At 31.6% G+C, this 18,406-nt stretch overlaps 2 protein-coding genes across 8 annotated transcripts in view; both read right to left on the reverse strand.

Moving 5' to 3' along the window:
• Positions 1-469: 469 nt before the first annotated feature.
• LOC125864476 (remorin-like) lies at positions 470-3,058 on the reverse strand. The gene is made up of 5 exons (XM_049544492.1): positions 2,914-3,058; positions 1,298-1,345; positions 1,098-1,185; positions 938-1,019; positions 470-764 (listed from the first exon to the last, which is right to left on the reverse strand). The coding sequence occupies exons 1-5, from the start codon at positions 3,056-3,058 to the stop codon at positions 561-563; spliced, it is 567 nt and encodes a 188-aa protein (XP_049400449.1). The 3' UTR covers positions 470-560.
• A 3,321-nt stretch (positions 3,059-6,379) lies between these two features.
• Positions 6,380-18,406, reverse strand: part of LOC125864477 (actin-depolymerizing factor 10-like) — a 616,735-nt gene continuing 604,708 nt past the window's right edge. For 3 of the 7 annotated variants that reach the window (XM_049544494.1, XM_049544497.1, XM_049544493.1), the window contains exons 2-4: positions 8,292-8,326; positions 7,253-7,518; positions 6,380-6,650 (exon numbers count right to left, since the gene is read on the reverse strand). In XM_049544494.1, the coding sequence (XP_049400451.1) occupies positions 6,500-6,650; positions 7,253-7,518; positions 8,292-8,294 (420 nt within the window). In that variant the 5' untranslated portion in view covers positions 8,295-8,326 and the 3' untranslated portion in view covers positions 6,380-6,499. Of the gene's footprint in view, positions 6,651-7,252; positions 7,519-8,291; positions 8,328-18,406 lie in introns of all 7 variants that reach the window. The other 4 variants (XM_049544499.1, XM_049544498.1, XM_049544496.1 and 1 more) reach the window with 2 other exon arrangements.

An 18,406-nucleotide genomic window follows, 5' to 3' on the forward strand; every position in this document is an offset into this window, starting at 1 on the left:
AAATATCTTAATTTTATCTTATGATATACTGTGGTCAATCATACAATTAAGGTCGAGGGCAGATAGATGATGATTTGCTAATGGAAAAATTGCAAGTGGACCTAAAGTGGGACGGAAGTTAAATTGAAACATGTATCATATGGTTGAAAGGTATTTTCGACCCCTTTTCCTTGCCAGTTCTAATTTGAGTACTTTTTCGGATCACATATTGAGATTTGAGCATGGAGAGATCGAACCGACATTATTTCACTCAGACTTGTTGAAGTGGTTCAACAGTTGTACGTCGAACAGATTGTGGCAATGCCTGCATCTATCAACTCATTGTAACTTACAAACTACAAAATAGATTTCCTCCACATGAAGTATTACTGAAGGAGGACGCGTTATCTATCATCAACACTTTATTCAACATGACTAGTTTTCATATATTCAGAGTAGAAAGCAGAGAGAACCAAATTGCACACACTTATTATAGAATAGAACACACATTAAAAAGCAGCAGCATGAAAATTACAAAGTGAAGTTATTTTTTCATAATCTTCACATAGCTCATAACATGATTAACATCCACAGCAGCCAAGAAGCTGCTTCTTAGGGGTTTGCCCCGTAGCGCGATACCTGGCTGCTGTCTCCTCTGCTTTCAGAAATTCTTCCCCTCGTCTCGCTTCAACCACAGCTCTCTTCTCATCTGCCTCCTGACGAATTAACGCTACTTCATTTTTTATCTTCTCTGCATATTCTGCTTTCTTATGCTCTAGTTGATCCTACAATTTTTATCAACACAGACAGTAGATCAACGCGGTCAAATATTAATCAGACGAAGAAAATGTTCAAAAGTGTTTTGATTCCTAGCCTAAACAAACGGTCTTAAAAATCACAGTACATTACTTAGTTTCATCAAAGATGCACGTATATTCGGACTCTTAAGTATAGTTACCTCAAGTTGCTTCAGTTTAGCTTCAAGCTTTGCTGTATGAGTTTTCTCCCATGTTGCAACTGCAGAGAGCTTCTTTTGTGCCCTACTCAAATAATAAAAACAATGACGCGTTGATTATTCACATTACGTATGAACACTATTTGAAAGTTGAGAATCCTACTTGTTGTTCACTTTGCTTTTTTTGCTTTCTTCCCATGCCTTGATGAAAGATGATCTTTTCTCATTTTCAAGCTGTGAAAGAGCAATATCTGAATAAAAACATGAAATAAAGCTCATGTTAAACATCTGAGATATGATCACTATACGCGTTGTACAGTGTCTGCCAAAACTGGTAAACATTTAGATGTATGTAATACATACCTCTGTCAAGAGATCCTTTTGAACATTTCTTTGATGAAACATCGGTATCTGCTAAAATGAGGAAACAACAACATCATATCTCATGATATCAGAGAATCACAGCGAGTATCCAGAGGGCGGATAGTCTCTAGAGAGAACAAGCCCGATCAAGATATATGCAATGCTAATCCGGTGACTTAGTAATTCAAAAATCGCGTTGCTGTTCAGAAAAAAACGACAACTATACTGAGAGTTTACTAGCTGTGAAAGTTATTTATCAGGCAATGAATGAGGACAAACATCTGCCAAATTCATTTTGGATTCTGAGAAAAACTATGCAATAATTTGAGAAACGATGAGCCAAGAAATTAGTACTCGTACCAACAACAACTACTACGGCTCAGTTCCAAACAAATTAGTACTTCTATCATTTCAAAGAAATTGAAGGGATTCAGTGTACATCCTCAAATTTGCTAACTTTTGGTCTCAACTAAGCCTTTGATGTATCCTAAATCTTTTAGAAGAAAATTTACAAATTTAGAAATTACTACTATAGTACCACCATCGCGATGTTCTTTTAATTGAGTTTCATATCTAACCTATTCATTACATGGTTGATTGAAGTTGAAGAACAAGCAAAACCGTTATTAAATATGTGCAAATTATTTAATTTAGTTTGGACATCAAAGTATAGATCGAGCGTGCAGGTTCGATCGAACTCAATAACTTTAGTTTGAAAACATTGTATTTCTTTTAAGAAATTTATTAAATATGTGCAAACTATTTAATTTATAACTCAATAACTTATAAGAACTGTAATCTCAATATAAAAACAAAATCAGTTGTGATATTATATAGCCCAAAGTTATCTCATACATATAATAAAATTATTAATTAAACTCATAAAATTCATCAGATAACTTTGTTTATCTCATCCCTTACTGAACGCTCCCCAACATACTAGAAAAGGAACCATAGAACTATTATATATTACTAACAATAATTATGTGTGAAATTCCAAAAATGAGGTCTTGGGAGAGCAGAATATACGTAGATCTTATTAAGACCTTGTGAAAGTGGAGAAACTTTTTTTTTTCTAAAGATCTTCAATTAAAATGCAACAAATCTAAGTACAAATAAGAAAAAAAAAATACAGCACCTACAATAAACAACTATTACAATAATAAAATACCAACAAGCCTAAATAAGTTGAAACTCAAAATATAAAAATAATAATGAGCACCTAAATATTAAAAAAAAACACAAAAAATTGTAAATATATAGAGGAGAATATAAATAAGGCATAATACATGAACATACTCTTAAATTTAACCTCACTTCATATTTATGTTGGGTATATACAGATTGCATAACAATTTATGCTCTCCAACTTTTTTGTTTGCATAAGTAGACAATTAAACTTGTATAAAATTGAACAAATATATATACACGTCAAGCGTCACGTCCTACATGAAAATATTTGTCCTAGTTTCCTACGTGTATTATGCCAAACTCATATGTCTACTTATTCAAACTTATACAAATTTACTGAAAATTGGAATGCAAAAATATTAGTTGAAGCCAAATTAAGTAAAATTAAAGCACATATTTATGTATTATACGTATACATAATATACCTTGATGTGTGAGAGGTTCATGAGGTAGAGCAGTAGTAGTAGTATGATGAGGTGGTGGTGGTGTGGGAGTAACGACGTCGTTTGGAGTAGCTATGGATGCAAGTGGTGGTTCTTGCTTTATTTGCGGTGGCACTTCTGCTTCCATTTCTTTCTATTTAGTTTTCAACAAACTCTCTCTTCCTTAATTTCTAACAACCATGTTTAATGTTTTTTCTTCAAAAAAATATGTATATAAGTAATATTTTATTAGCAATTGATATTATTTTAACAATATTTTTTGAAGGATAGTTCCAAAAATCCCACCGCTTATTATTTCAACACCATCTATTTATGGGGTATAATTTTGATTATCAAAACTTAAAAGAGACATGTAAAGAAAAATATGAATGACTAGTATTAATGAATGGAGTTTTTTTTGTTTACTTATATTTAAATTATTAATTACTATAATTTATAATATTTTATTACTTAATTTTTAAATAAATAACTTTTAATTTTGTTAAAATCTGATATTTGATTTTATGGTTAAAGTCAATATACCTTTCGGAATTGCTCACGGGTCGATTTGGATCGGTTATTGATTAAAATTAAAATCAAACCAACTTAATCGGTTTTAAAATTATCAAAATTAAACCAAATCAAATATAATATATATTTATCGATTTAGTTGTTATCGGTTCCTCGATTATTCGATTATTAACCTTAGACAAAAATACAGAAACAGTTCATTCAAAACGTGAAAGAAAGTGACAACAATTCATTCAAAACAAAAATAGTTAAAATGCCTGATATTACATAACTTTCAATCATTGAATTTACTATGAATAAAACTTTAAAATTCATTATTTTAGCATAGAAGGAAGAGACAGTGACATTTTCAATCTCATAAAGAATTGTCATATATACTTATATACATGAAACTAATAAGATAAATATTCTCACTTTGGACATTTTGGCTTTCATAAGTAAATTATAAATAAATTTTGATAAAAACACATATAATATCTTTAAAATTGTTTATAAAAATCATATATTATGTATATATCATATAAAATATATGTATACAATTTATCGGTTCGATTATGTTATTTTTTTGTTTTTTTTTCAAACAAAAGCATAATCAATTCAATTACTATCAATTTTTAAGAATCTAAAACCAAACCATACCTAAGATAACTAAAATCAATTTGATTCAATTTTTTCAGTTTAGATCAATTTTTATTCAAATCGTTGATGCTACATAAACAGAGTGAGGGAGTATTTATTTAATATCTAAATTCAGCAAAACAACAAAAAACTATGTGGCTGATTTTTGATATTTGGAGTAATTAAATGTTTTTCGAGCATAGAGTACGGTGGCTTACGATGCTGGAAAACGTGGCTTTTGTATATTCTGCCACCGCCATGTAAACATGGATGTCAGCTAATCAACTGTAAAGTATTTGCGGCAACAAAAGCGTTAACAATAATATATTTAATGTAATTTTATAAATAAAATATTATAAAAATGATATGTGTCTAATAATTTTTTTTTTAACCCCAGGATAATTCGCAGCCGCTACAATCTCTGTTACAGTCTTTGCCTTTCGGGTGAGCACTTTGTGCGCATTGGGTAAACTCCTCACTGTGTAATAGCTTGCAAACCACATAAAAGATGTAAACCGCACTAGGCAAGCCCTATGCGACAGGCTCGACTCAAAAGGTATTGAGGATGGATCGATCCCGGGTCATCCGTGTGAATAACCACCCTCCAAAACCGAGCCATCTCGAAGGACTAGTAAAACTATTTTTAATAAGGAAAAATTGTATGAAATAGAAAACTATTTATTCAAATTAAATGTTATAGCTATAGTTTATTTTATTTGTAATTCACAGCAATCATCCCATTTTTTTGTCATCTGATTCGATATACAATTATCCATTTTCGGTATACAAATATATAAAATGTGTTTGTATTTGTATAAAGGGAGAGAAAAGTGTATATACAAAGATAAATACATATATTTTCGTTCTATACACTTATAATTATACAAATACGAATCTTATTATACAAATTACAATGTATAAATGAATTTATACAAAACTGAACAATTTGTATAAAATTGGATGTATCTAGCAAATTATACAAATCAAAAGCTCCACAGCTAACATAAAATTTGTTATGGAGCGCAATTATGCAAACTATAGCTATAATATACAAATATGATTTTTATGTTTGTTCTATTTTAATAATCCTTCGATTTAAAAAAATACATATTTTAAAGCAATTTTGAAAAAAAGAAAAAGAAAAAAGAAAAAGAAAGATATGACAATAAAAAAAAAGTTACTCATAGTATTCAAACAAAAGAAAAACAAATAATAATGATGAAATATGCTATAATCCAAATGCAAGAAATATTAATGATCTTTTCGTAAAACTAAGGACAGAGGAATGGTGAATTCATGTTTTTTCTTTAAGAAAATTAGGTATTTTATGTACTTAAATTTTTATAATTTGTAAAATATTATTTGTAAAAACTCATGCTTTAAGAAGGTTGAATGGTGTATTTCACTAAATATTGAGTTATTTACTTAGAGAAATAGTCAATAAGGATCAATTTCCACATAATATTTTTTTCTTTTTTTAATGGTGCACCCTTCTTCTAGAAATCCTAGAACCACCTCTGTCTTGGAAGACGAAAGGTATATTCTATAGCACAACCATAAAATCGACAATGTTATATGATAGTGACATATCCACAAGATAAGTGTTGCAGAGATACCAATGCTAAGATGAATGCTAAGATGAATGTACGATCATACCAAATTAAAAATGATTACATTCATCAAAGGTACAACTAACACGCATTGAGGAAAAAATGGAAGAAAACCCCTTAAGATGATTTGGACATGTGTAAAGTTAACCTACATATGCACGAATTTATAGTTGTGCAACTATGATAAGTGAATGTATTAAAACATGACGGAACAAACTTATAAGATCACCTGGAAGAAACTAAAAATCCTTCGTATCAATTCAGATTTAGCTGAAGATAAAACTTAGTTCATATATTATTTTTTTAGTTTTATTTATCCCGTATAACAAGGATGTGAAATTACCTTTAATGAAAAAATGGAGAGTCAAAAATCAAAAGCAAAAATTCAAGGAAAGAAAAGCCAAGGAGGAACAAAATTCAACTAAATAATATATATAAATAATATAAAGGATTCAATCACATTGTCACATGACCGTGTTAATAGTTTACAAACCAAAAATTTCAAAAGACAACTGAAAAACATAGTTAAAGAAATCATAACACAATTCCTTAAAAACTAGTAGTAACAAAGAAAGGTCCAAGGCAAAGTAAATAAATATTTTTTTATACCGTATATAGTTGCCCACCAAAATAATAGCCAGTAAAATGTATATTTTCTGTATATTACATATAATATACAAAAAATATACATGTTTTATACATAATTATGTATATATTTTTTGTATATTGGTGAGATACTCTAATTATTTTTGGGCGAGCGACTAAATATGTTAAAAGCCCTTGATATAGTAATGAATAGAGGCCCAAAAAGTATGTAAAATTGAGAAAAATCAATGGATTCTTCCAATGAAGGTATCCAAACTCATCTCACTTGGATCAGTAGCTTGAAGTTCAACTTGGACACCATCTAATTCTCTCCTGAATCTGTCTTTTGAACTTGCATACAACATCTTACTTCTCACCCTTGCTGTCTCTGGTGACCTATATATATACATTCCAACACTGTAAGCTCACACATAAAAAAAATTGTGAGCTCTTTAAGATATGTCTTTGTTAGATATCAAAATGTGAGTATATTAGTATTGCATTACAATTTTGTACATGTGGCAGCCTAGATGTGGTCTTTGAGACCTAAGTTGCACGGACTCTTCACTTTCAATGCCGCATTTGTGTCAGATTCTTCAAAAATACACTACTTTTGAAAAACCAGACATGCATGAATTGACATTTTCGAAGAGTCTGAGCAAGTTTGAAACTAGATTTAAATAATAGTACATAGGCATAATTTAGTCATTCCCTAAAGGTTGAATGGCCATCTAAGGTATTGCAACCTCATCAAGATTTGACTTTGTTAGATATCAAAACTATGTGTTCTTTGACAAGGTTTGGAGATTCACAATCTAAGAAGTAATACATATTGAATGATAGATAATTGGGTAGTTATGTAATTATGTTGTTCGGATCCTTCAAAAATGTCCGTTAGATCCTTTCAAATATGAAAAACTTTTGAAAGATCTGACATACAACGAACAACAATTTTGAAGGATCCAGGCAACAAAGTTAAATAGGTAGTGAAGATTTACCAAGCAACAAAGAAGATCCTGCTTTTCTGGACATTTTCATCAGTAGTCCAATCATAGTCAAAAACAGCATAACGGCATTCACTTGGAGGCATGCTATTAGCAAAATCATCATGTGTCTCTGCCTGTCCACCTACTTTCTCAACCACAACTTGCTGCACAGATTCATCAATCTTGAAAACTAGATACCTATGGTTCCTTTTTGCTTTCAACTCCAAGAACCTCAGCTTGCATTCATCACTCACTGCTATCCCTGATGCCGAATTCGCCTATCCAACAAAAACAAAGAAAGATAGAAGACATACATAGATAATAAACAAACCATGTCGCGGACTATGTTATTTCCTGACAGTGGCGGAGCCAGAAATTCTCATAAGGGAATGAAAGAATGTCACATTTTCGATTTGAACCTACCACCTAAAACAATTTTTGAGCCACTTTGCTACTACACTTAAAGATTCCCTTATGTCAAAATGGATTTAACCAAAAAAAGGGTAGCCAGGAGCATGAAACATCTCGCGTTTACATAGGATTCTAGGGAAGGACCACACCCAAAAGGGTATAATGTTGTGATCTATAGGTCACACGAAGATCATTTTAACATTACTTTAAGGCTTCAATAATAAATGAGACCTATTTACATAGTCATAAATTTACCAATGAATAGGATTCAATTGAATTTCCTTCGAACTATATAGCTTGGCTCTTAAAGTTAGGGCAATTGAATTTTTGGGACATAAACTTCTTGAAATTATGTAATGTGAAGGTTGAGAAATCATTTTGTCTCTTTTTAGGAATTCAACAATAGTTTCACTACCCCTTTAATAGTTTTCTATGATATTTTATCGCTTTTCAATAATATTGTCATACTTAGACATATCACGTAACAGAATACACTACATTACAATTTATGTACCATATAGTAAAGAAAAACACAGAGAAATATCGAAAATGCCTCAACGATTTTCGTTACAACATGAACATAACAAAACAAAGATGTATAATATGTGAAAGTGAAAGGAATAAAGAACATAGAACATACCATTTGAGTATTTGGCAAACAATTTTGGTGTTTTTTTTCTCAAAGAAATGAAAAGGAAGCAAGTTTTTTTCTTTTTGGCAAAAAAGAAAGAGAAGGAAAGAGTAGAAAGAAAAAGATCCTTAATTTTTGGTCTAAGAACAGAACAAATGTTCAATATAGAGGTTCTTTAGGACTTTTTTTTGGACAAAATTAACATGGTCCATAATTTCATATTTATTATGTAACGACCATTTTTCTATATCAATATTGTCACCCACATATCATGGTTATTCGTTGTTTCTCCTATTATTGTGGATTGCTTTTTGGGAGCATTAAGACCAATCAATGTAATGGAAAATAAATTAACATTCAGTTTAGTGGTATCGATGAGAGTTTTTGACACGATCCCCTAATGTAATTTGTAAATCTTCGAGATATTTTTAATACCCTTCAAATTTATAAATTATTCAACATAGTTATATATATATATAGCTAGTAAACATGAAAATACAAACATTTTTGGACAATTCTCATAACATTACATTTATGGAAACTCAATTTATTTGTACAACTTTTGAGAAATACTTAAGTGGTTTAATTAGGGGAGAATACATATTAATTAACTATGAGGAAGTGCTAAGGGTTATGTGTAAAAATATGTCATGAATCGCTAAGCTTGGTGTATAAATCGGGTGTGGATATATTTTTACCCAGTTTTATATTTTTAGTAAGGCATAATACATAAATGTGTTGTTTAACTTGACTTCAGCTGATAATGACATCTATTCCTGTTACGACCTGAGCCTACGCCCTGGATGTCGCCGGCACCCGAGAACCATTGTTGGTGCCCAAGTGAACCCTCATCCTGATTGACGGTAAGCGGAAGACTAACTCAAGCATACTTAAGCTTAAAACTGAATTACTCAACTTATAAAGTCTAAATATATATATATAATCAACAACAATACTTATAGTTTGTAAAACACCTCAAAAGAAAGTAAATGTTGAAAGACACCTCGACTCTATCTATCTATGAAGCCTCTACTATCAAGGAAGGATATCGGGACAAGACCCACGACACCTCAAAACTACTAACTGGAAAGTAAATGTGAAGTCCTTCGAAATACAACGAGGCTCATCAAAGCTAACTGGATTGTAGAGTGATCTCAACGAAGCGTCTGTTGATAATCCTGAACACATGTATCTGCATCATAAAAGGATGCATGTCGAATGACATCAGTACATTGAATGTACAAGTATAAAAGTAAAACGAAAAACATAAATAACTAAACTGAAAACCTAGGTAATTGAACTGAAAGACTAGGAGAAATACTCACCTTAACTCAACTCCAATACAAAAACAATAACAAGAGATGCAATGCTTAAAGCGGTATAAAACAGAAGATATAACTCAATGGTGTATAAAAAATACAATAAAATACTCTTTACTCTTATTTGAGAGATTCTCTAACCGACAACCATCACTATGAGCTATGTGATGATACAACGTCTCGCCCACGCTGCTAGAACTGTCCTATACCTTGCCGGGGTATTATTCACCTCAACTAATATCCACTAAGCTATTCTCGAAGGCACTAAGGATTCATCTAAAAAGTATGATCCTTTATCCATGTTGAGTACATGGTTTATGAGGAATGTGAGTTGTCTGAACCCATCCCCACATCGGTGTTTAATACTACTCCCAATAATATATATTCATGCTCAAATGTATTAAAACATACTATTTCTCTGGTTTGAGATAATTTCTCAGACTATCCTCTTAAAAAAGGTAATTGTTCTGAAATATCTTTGAACTCATAAACTCTTTCTAAAAATCAAAGTTTCTCTTTTCTCAATGTAAAGATGATACATTTGAAAATACTTAGTTCCCTTAAACTTTACTGAAAATGACTCATTAAACTTTCCTCAAAACCCAATTCAAAACAAAAATATTGGCTTTAAAAGATTCTCAAGAGTTATAATTCAAAATAGAGTTCATGCTGAAATATAGACATGAACGAATCAACTCAAGAATCTCAATGACAAGATAGGAAACACAATACTTAGAACTCAAGAACTCAGAACTCAATAATACTACTCATATCAAGAATACTCAATTCATAGGGTTCATGCTGGAGTATAAACATGAACAAATCAACTCAAGAACTTCAATGCATAACCTATAGCAAATTCAAAATTTAGGAATAGAGTTTCCACAAGGATTATGAACTTAAGAACTCAAAATCAACTCCATAAAAGCTCTTCTCATTATCATACTCACTTCCTCAAGACTTAGTTCAAAACTACAATTAATTTTAAAAGAAATCTCAAATTTGACTAAAAAAAGACCTCTTGAACTTTCCTCTTAACTCCTCTTTAATTTGAAATGTGTCTCGACCCAGGGGTACACCCTAGATGTAACATGACGTACTTGACCCGAAGGGGCCTCATACAATACCTTAGCATATCATAACATAAGATAATAGAAAAGTACGGAAATTTTAAAACTTTATCCATACAATTGAAGTCTTTTATAAAAGCAAGCGGAAGTCTTTTCTACACTTTGTCTCAAACCATCTAATACAACTTTTTGAATAAAACTCTTGGGACATAGCACATACAATAGTCTCAAAATGAAAATAAAAGATACAAAGGGAACTAGTGGGTTGTCCTTGAAGCTATGAGGACTCACCAAATCTTCAACTCTTTTGCTCCTTAGAAACTTATCTCCAAGAATAAAGCTCAAGTGTCCAAACCCTACATTTGAGGAGAATGTAGGCAAAGTATGCGTTAGTACAAAATGTACTAAATATGTTAGCTAGCATAATCATAAGAGCATAAGATAAGGGTTAGTCAATATAAGACATAATCCAAAATCATATGAAATACTTCATGAAACATCAATTATAAGCATAAGAGACAATATCATAATAATAAGAAAAGTCTCTAACACAAGCATCATATAAGCATTATTCCACCCTTAGTCTTTAATATCACAAGAGTACTACTTCTTAAGTAACCTCAAAGCATACTTGTGCAATGCATGAATGGCATCCCATAATACCACCCAAGCTAAGTATCACTTTTTGGTCAATTTAAACATAGTGTCTATACCTAGCCAAGTCTTAGGCTTTCATAAGTAGCTTCAAGTCATACTTGTGCAATGCATGAATGGCATCCCATAATACCACTCACACTAAGTACCACCTTAGGCAATTATACTAATCATCTTAGGATCTCATCCTTTAGCTTAACCCTCATAACCAAGGGAATCTCACATTTAGTCAATACTAACAAGGAAGACAACTCTAGCACAATCCTATCTAAACATACATCATGTAAGAGAACACTTTCTTGAATAACCTTAAGTCATACTTGTGCAATGCATGAATGACATCCCATAATACCATTCATACTAAGTACCACTTTTAGGTCCTCCTACTCATACTTCTTAGTTTGAACTAATCCCTCTCTTTAAACCTTAGAACACTATGAGGTACTTCCTTGAGCACATCTTAGTTCATTATTAGGTTGAACCCTATGAGACACTTCTTTAAGCATGTCTAAGTTCATTATTAAGATGGACCCTATGAGATACTTACTTAAGCATGTCTAAATCCATTTATGCTTTTGAACACTATGAGATACTTCTTCAAGTATGTCTTAGTTCATTAATGCTTTTGAACACTATGAGATACTTCTTCAAGTATGTCTTAGTTCATTAGATATGGAGGTTGCTACTAGAAACCTTAACTCCACTATGTGAAGGCTTCCATCTCATGAGACCTAACTTTGTAAAAACCCACACTCTACTACGTAAGAGTTCCCCCCCCCCCCTTTAACTTGGATAGTCCACACATCAACTAGGTGTGGTTCTCCTATCAACTTGGATCCCGTACCCTATCTTGTGTGACACTCCATCTCATTGTCAATATCCACTTGAGGCCAAGCATACACCCCAAGATTTACTATTAAGCCTTGCGTAACATTCATGTCTCATGGAAGGATGCCCTTGACAATCAATCCATGTTCAAGTGATTCTATCACTGTATACAATCAAGCATTTATAAGGTAGGTTAGGTGAATATAGGTTTTTCACTACAATTATGCCTATTAGACTTTTATTCATCACATTAAATTTACTCTCAAAGCCTTAGTGATTCAACATTCATGACTACAAGCCTTACTCTCAAAGCCCTAGTGATTCAACATTCATGACTACAAGCCTTACTCTCAAAGCTTTATTTCTCAAAATCATCAATTACACCTAGATTTCAAGGCATTCTAATCACATTCTTTATTATCAAGTGATTCTAGTCCTAATTCATCAAAAATGTTCAACTTCAAGCTTTACTAGTCAAGATCCCTAATGTACACTACAATATAATTCAATTCATGTCTACTTGCTTTTAATCTTGAACAATTAATATCAACATCATCAATTTTAGAAGATCAACCCTAAGTCTTCACTTTCACCTTTCATGGCATAAACCCACAAAATAGCAAATTCATCAATTAGACTAGGGTTAACCATGGAAAATACACAAATTCATCACAATATCATAATTCAATGCTAAATCAATCATAATTAAGTATTATCCACTTGATTGGAATCATACTTCAACACTACCCACAATGTAGGAAGAAACCCTAGCTAGAATTGGGTTTTGTCTTCACAATTGAGGGAAATCTAGGGGGCTCTACGGGTGGAAGAACCCATAGATGAATAAGTTAACATACCTTATGAATATTCACCACGAAATTGGGGAGAAAAGGCAGCCTCTTGAACCCTAGACTTCACCTTCTTCTTCTTCTTCTTCTTTTTCTTTTATGGAGTTTTAGAGAGAATTATTTGGGGGAAAGTTGGTTATTAGTTGGGGTCTTGGGAGTTATGAGGTTGTTAATAACTTAAAACACTTAAATAGGTGAATTAATACTATACAACACGATTCCACTTAATAATAACTAAAAAGGAAATTACCTAAAGACCCTTACCTTTGGCCGAACTTGGACAGTGTTACATGCACGACCCACATCCATGACCCACGGACCGTGGGTGGGTCTACGGGGCGTGCTGCACACTCGTAGGTGTTGGTATTCATATCCTCAAATGGGGCCTTGACCCACGATCCCTTCCCACGGGGCGTGGGTCCACCTACGGGGCGTGAGTCCCAACCATAGGTGGCCCTTTTTGGGCAGTTTTAGGGACTGTTTTGGGGTCCTTGAGGTTGGTCCTTGGAGAGTCGTACCTTGACGTTTAACCCCTAAACCCCTCATTCTATGTTCGAGAAGCCATTTTACAACTCTAAACCACACATCAAACTCTAAAACTCTCACATAAGACTCTAGTTTCACCTACTAGTTTTCCGGGTGTTACAAAATGTAATTTAAGACATGTGATTAGGACATGTAGGATCTCTCAAGGATTAATAAAGACTTTAAGAGTTAATATCAAGAAGAGAGCAAAGACACGATTTGAAAGAACACTTACGGAACGAAGAATGGAGAAGAAAAGGGTGTGACGACCCTGGCGCCCCCCTGGCGCAGGGCGCCAGTCCTCCAAGTACTGGAAGTCCTTTGGGGTGCACTGCAGGCGCAGGCTCCAACCCTCCTGGTGCATTGGAGGCGCATTGCCCCACCCTGAGCCTGCTCAATTTCGTGACCTAACTCATCTAGAATCGATTGGTTTCTTCCAAACTCCCTTTGATTCACAAACCCAACACAAATTCATTGAAATCCCACCCAAATTCTATCAAGAATCACCACTCATTCGCAAGACCCTCACCTCAAGAACTCAAAACCTCCATTGTGAAAGAATGAGGCTAAAACTCAAGAACTCTTCAAGAATCTATACATAAATGATTTTATAGATGAATTAATAAAAGAATTACATGTTTGGCGTGAGGATGAACAAGTTCATCACTATGGAAAACCTCACATACCTGGAAAGAACGATTGTTCTTGGCGAAATTCCTCAATTCTTGAATGAGCGCTTGAAAACCCTTTTTTTACTCTTCTTGAAATCTCGCCCTAAAATTCTAAGTTATTTGGAATGTGAATAGGTGATTTAGAATCTGAATAAACCCTTAATGGGTCAGAAAAAAACGTGCTAAGACAATGGAGGAAAATGAAAAGACCAAAATATCATTTCCTAAAACAAATGGAAAGCCTTAAATGGAGAGGTTTCACTCAAACAAGCATAACTTTTTACTCGGACCTTAAAATTTAGCAAACTTGGTGGCTTCGGAAAGAAGACTCAAAGGCCTTCGATTTGATAGCTCATGAGCCACCCAATTTTTTATGTGTTAAAATATATAGTCGATTGAAGTTGATCCAAAAGTAAAAATTGATGGGTGACTTGAACAAATTTCTCTTTAGTTCTTTTTTTGAAATCCGAGGTGTTACATCTAGTGACCTTAACACTTAAAAAAGTTAGAATCACTCGGTACAACCTTATTTACAAATGAAGAATGGATCGAGTCTTAATTTAGAAATTTTTGAGATGTTACAATTCCCTTCGACTTTGGTTGTACAAAAACATATACTTAAACACGTATAAAATTGAACAAATAAATATATATGTCCTATATTTATTACAAGTAAATTAAAGATACACTTGTATTAGACTGTCAAAATCTAATAAATAATTTAGAATTAACCTAAGGCCTCATTTGTTTTCATCAAGATTAAGACGTCTGAATCTGAATGCACTCTGGATTATTAAGATTGTCTTTTCAACATCTGAATATACATAGTCGTCTATTTATATGTAAATAACAAATATACAATTAAAAAAATTAATTAAATATCTAAAAATAATTAATAAAATAAAATCATTATTTGATTAAAAAATGAAATAATTATACTTGCTAGTTGCTAGTGATGGTGGAGATAGTTTGTATCGGTAGTGGTGATGGTAATTGTTGTTGTTAGTGGCTAGTAATGATGGTGGTGATAGTTGTGACGGTGGAGATGGTTAGTGTTGTGGCAATTGGTAGTGGTGTTGGTGGTCATAATGATAAAGTTAGTTGATGTTAATACTTGGTGGTGTTGATGGTGGTGGTTGGTGATGTGTTTGTGATAGGTGGCAGTGGTACTAGTTATGATGATGGAGGTGGTTAATGGTAAAGATTGACCATAGTTGCGGCAATGACTAGTAGTAGTGGCGGAGGAGGTGGTGGTGACTGAAGAATATATGGTGGTGGTTGACGGCGATATTAGTTGTGATGGTAGAGTTTTGTCGTTAGTAGGAATTGACTATAGTGGTGATAGTAGTTGATAGTGATGGTGAAGGTGGCAACTGCTACATAGACGGTGGTAGTGGCGGTAGCAGGCGCGACGGGTACAAAGACAATGGTTGTAGTGGCAATGAATATAATCATAATGATGAAGGAGGTAAATGTGATAGCATTTGTTAGTAGTAGTTAGCAATGATGGTGGTTGTGATGACAAAGGTGGTTGGTGGTAAACAATGGTAATAATGATTGACAGTTGTGGTGGTGGTCATGGTGATGATGAATATTATTTACACAATAATACCTCTTAATGAAAATAAGACTTTGTTCTAGGTCGTAATAATTAAGACCTATTCAGACCTATTAAGTGCTAAAAATCTTAAAGAAAACAAATGCATTTTATGATCGTTTTGACAACAAAGTCTGAACCATTCAGATTCAGACATTCATTAAGTGCAAACAAATGAGACTACAATTCTATCACATAGTTCATTTCCTTGAAATTAAAAGATCGTTTATTAAAGTAAGACTTTTTCTTATACCTTGATGAATGAGAAAACATTTGCACTATTAATTACTTTCTTTGATCCATTTTATTTGATAATTTTTTATTATTAGTATATCCCCAAAAAAATGTACTGTGCTATTTTATATTTTCTTATCGAGAAATTTTTATAATTACTGAAATACTATGCATATTTAAAATTAAAAGTTTTAAAAAGTTTGCTATACATAAATATGGTGACATATTTAAGATAAAAAAAAATTAAGAGTTTTTCTATTTTATTCATCCAAAAAAACAAAATTAACCGTCTTCTAGAATTTGATTTGAAATGTATGAATACTAAAACTTAATATATAGTCTCTCTTTCGTGAAAGAGAATTAACACAAACAATGACAAAAATGATTAGGAGATTTTGAGTTTATAATTTTGCAACGGCCTCCCATACCCATACAATTTTGCTTACATAAATTATCATATCTGGTATCATCATTAGAGTCTGGAACACAACTTCCAATATGAGTATCGGCACAACATTTCAATCCATCAGCTTGGATCAAACTTGAAAGTCAAATTTATTATAAATTTTTTCGTATCAATCTACAAACTTTTGTAACATAGGGTCACATAATAAAAATGAAAGAAAAAAATATATCAGTAAATTATTTGGTTCTATCCTACAATTAAGAAATATTTATTGGAATTATTTTATAACTTTAAATAATAACTTCGGTATTTCAATTTTCAGTAGAATATATAAATGTTTAGTGATAAAAAAAAATGTTACCAAATTAAAGAAATCAATGATTCAATTTTGGCCTAATTTGTTTTCTAAAGGACAACCAAAACCAATTAAGATGGTTTCCAAATGTTGAAATTAAACTAATTAAATCGATTTTTCAAGTCTTTGATTTTGTCAATTATTTTATTTGTTTATTTTGCCAATTATTTTTTAAATATATAATAATATACCGTGAAATACATTTAAAATTGACTATCAATATAATACTATAAAATCAGTTTTATATGTATAAGAAAAAAATATATATGTAATCAAAGCTAAACTATATGTGTAGTTTTCTCCAGAAAATTATCTGCATTGTTCAAGAATTTAACCATTTTCAAGAAATATACTTAAAAAAATTACAATGAATAGAAAATTAAGAATCTAACTATGACATATTAAGAATCTTGGCGATGAGTTAAATTAAATAATAATAAATAAATATAGAACTCCACAAGTTATTTATAACCTCAAGATTCTTGAAATAATTGAAATAAAAATTACAAATCGAACTAAAAAGTAAAAATAAAAACAATAAATTATTATAAAGACGAATACTACGAATCAATAGTCCAAAAGATTAACGAGTACATAAGATTTTTCATAAATTTATATTAAATATAGATATACATATGAGCAATTATAATTTCTAATAGGCATTTATATAGTCAGCTAGATTTATTTTTCAGTTTTTTTTTTTTGTTAAAATCAAAATCAACCTAAATACTACTCCCTCTGTCCCAATTTATGTGACACATTTCGGATTTTGAGATTCAAACAAGTTTATCTTTGACCGTAATTTTTTACTATATCTTTTAAATATTTTGAATTATCAATTATTGAGACTTATAGTACTTTTTATATAGTTTACAAATATATAAATGTCATTTTAAAAAAATTGAAGATTTTCATGAACAAATCCTCGGTCAAACTTAAACTGTATGACTCTCAAAAAGCGAAATATGTCACATAAATTGGGACAAAAGGAGTATCATATTTTAAAATTAAAAACCAAAGCTGGGGCAAACAAATAAAAGTGTCGGTTTTTTTCTTTGATTTGATTAAATTTCTAGTTTGGTTTGATTTTTAGGTAATCAATAATAAATAAATAAATAAAAAGTTAAATACCTGAAACAAGGAACGCAATGAAAAGAACACTATAAAGAAATTTTGAGATGCTAAGTACCATTGTTTAATATTTTGAAGTTATAAAATATGAATTTAATTAACAAAATATTTTACTTAATTTATATAGAGAGGGATTGCAAATATTTATGGAGAATTATGTTAGTTCTATATTTATTTCATGATTTTTTTTTACAGTAATATGTTAGTATCATAGCACTTCTGGTGCTTTAGTTTTGGTAAATTTTATTTTGGTTATTTAAATTCGTAACTAATGATAACATATATTTAGAGATAAATAATGTACAAAATTTTGGCTATAATATTACGTATCGCTTAAAAATGGTAGCATATATTTAGATTATATTTGGAGCCTCACAATTGTACTGCACCACCTAGAAAACAAAAGGAGGTAGCATCTACTTAGAAACATTATAAATATGAATATTACATACCTTAATTTAGAATATATAATAGTATTGCATATCT

This window comes from Solanum stenotomum, chromosome 5, assembly GCF_019186545.1.
Source record: "Solanum stenotomum isolate F172 chromosome 5, ASM1918654v1, whole genome shotgun sequence".
NCBI classification, from domain to species: Eukaryota; Viridiplantae; Streptophyta; class Magnoliopsida; order Solanales; family Solanaceae; genus Solanum; species Solanum stenotomum.

What these genes read in the sequence shown, in the direction of transcription:
- LOC125864476 (XM_049544492.1), bottom strand. Translation starts at nt 3,058, where the DNA reads ATGGAAGCAGAAGTGCCACCGCAAATAAAGCAAGAACCACCACTTGCA. An exon ending in TGAACCTCTCACACATCAAG is followed by an intron (nt 1,346 to 2,913) that starts GTATATTATGTA and finishes TCATTTTAGCAG; the next exon opens with ATACCGATGTTTCATCAAAG. An exon ending in CTAAACTGAAGCAACTTGAG is followed by an intron (nt 765 to 937) that starts GTAACTATACTT and finishes TAAAAATTGTAG; the next exon opens with GATCAACTAGAGCATAAGAA.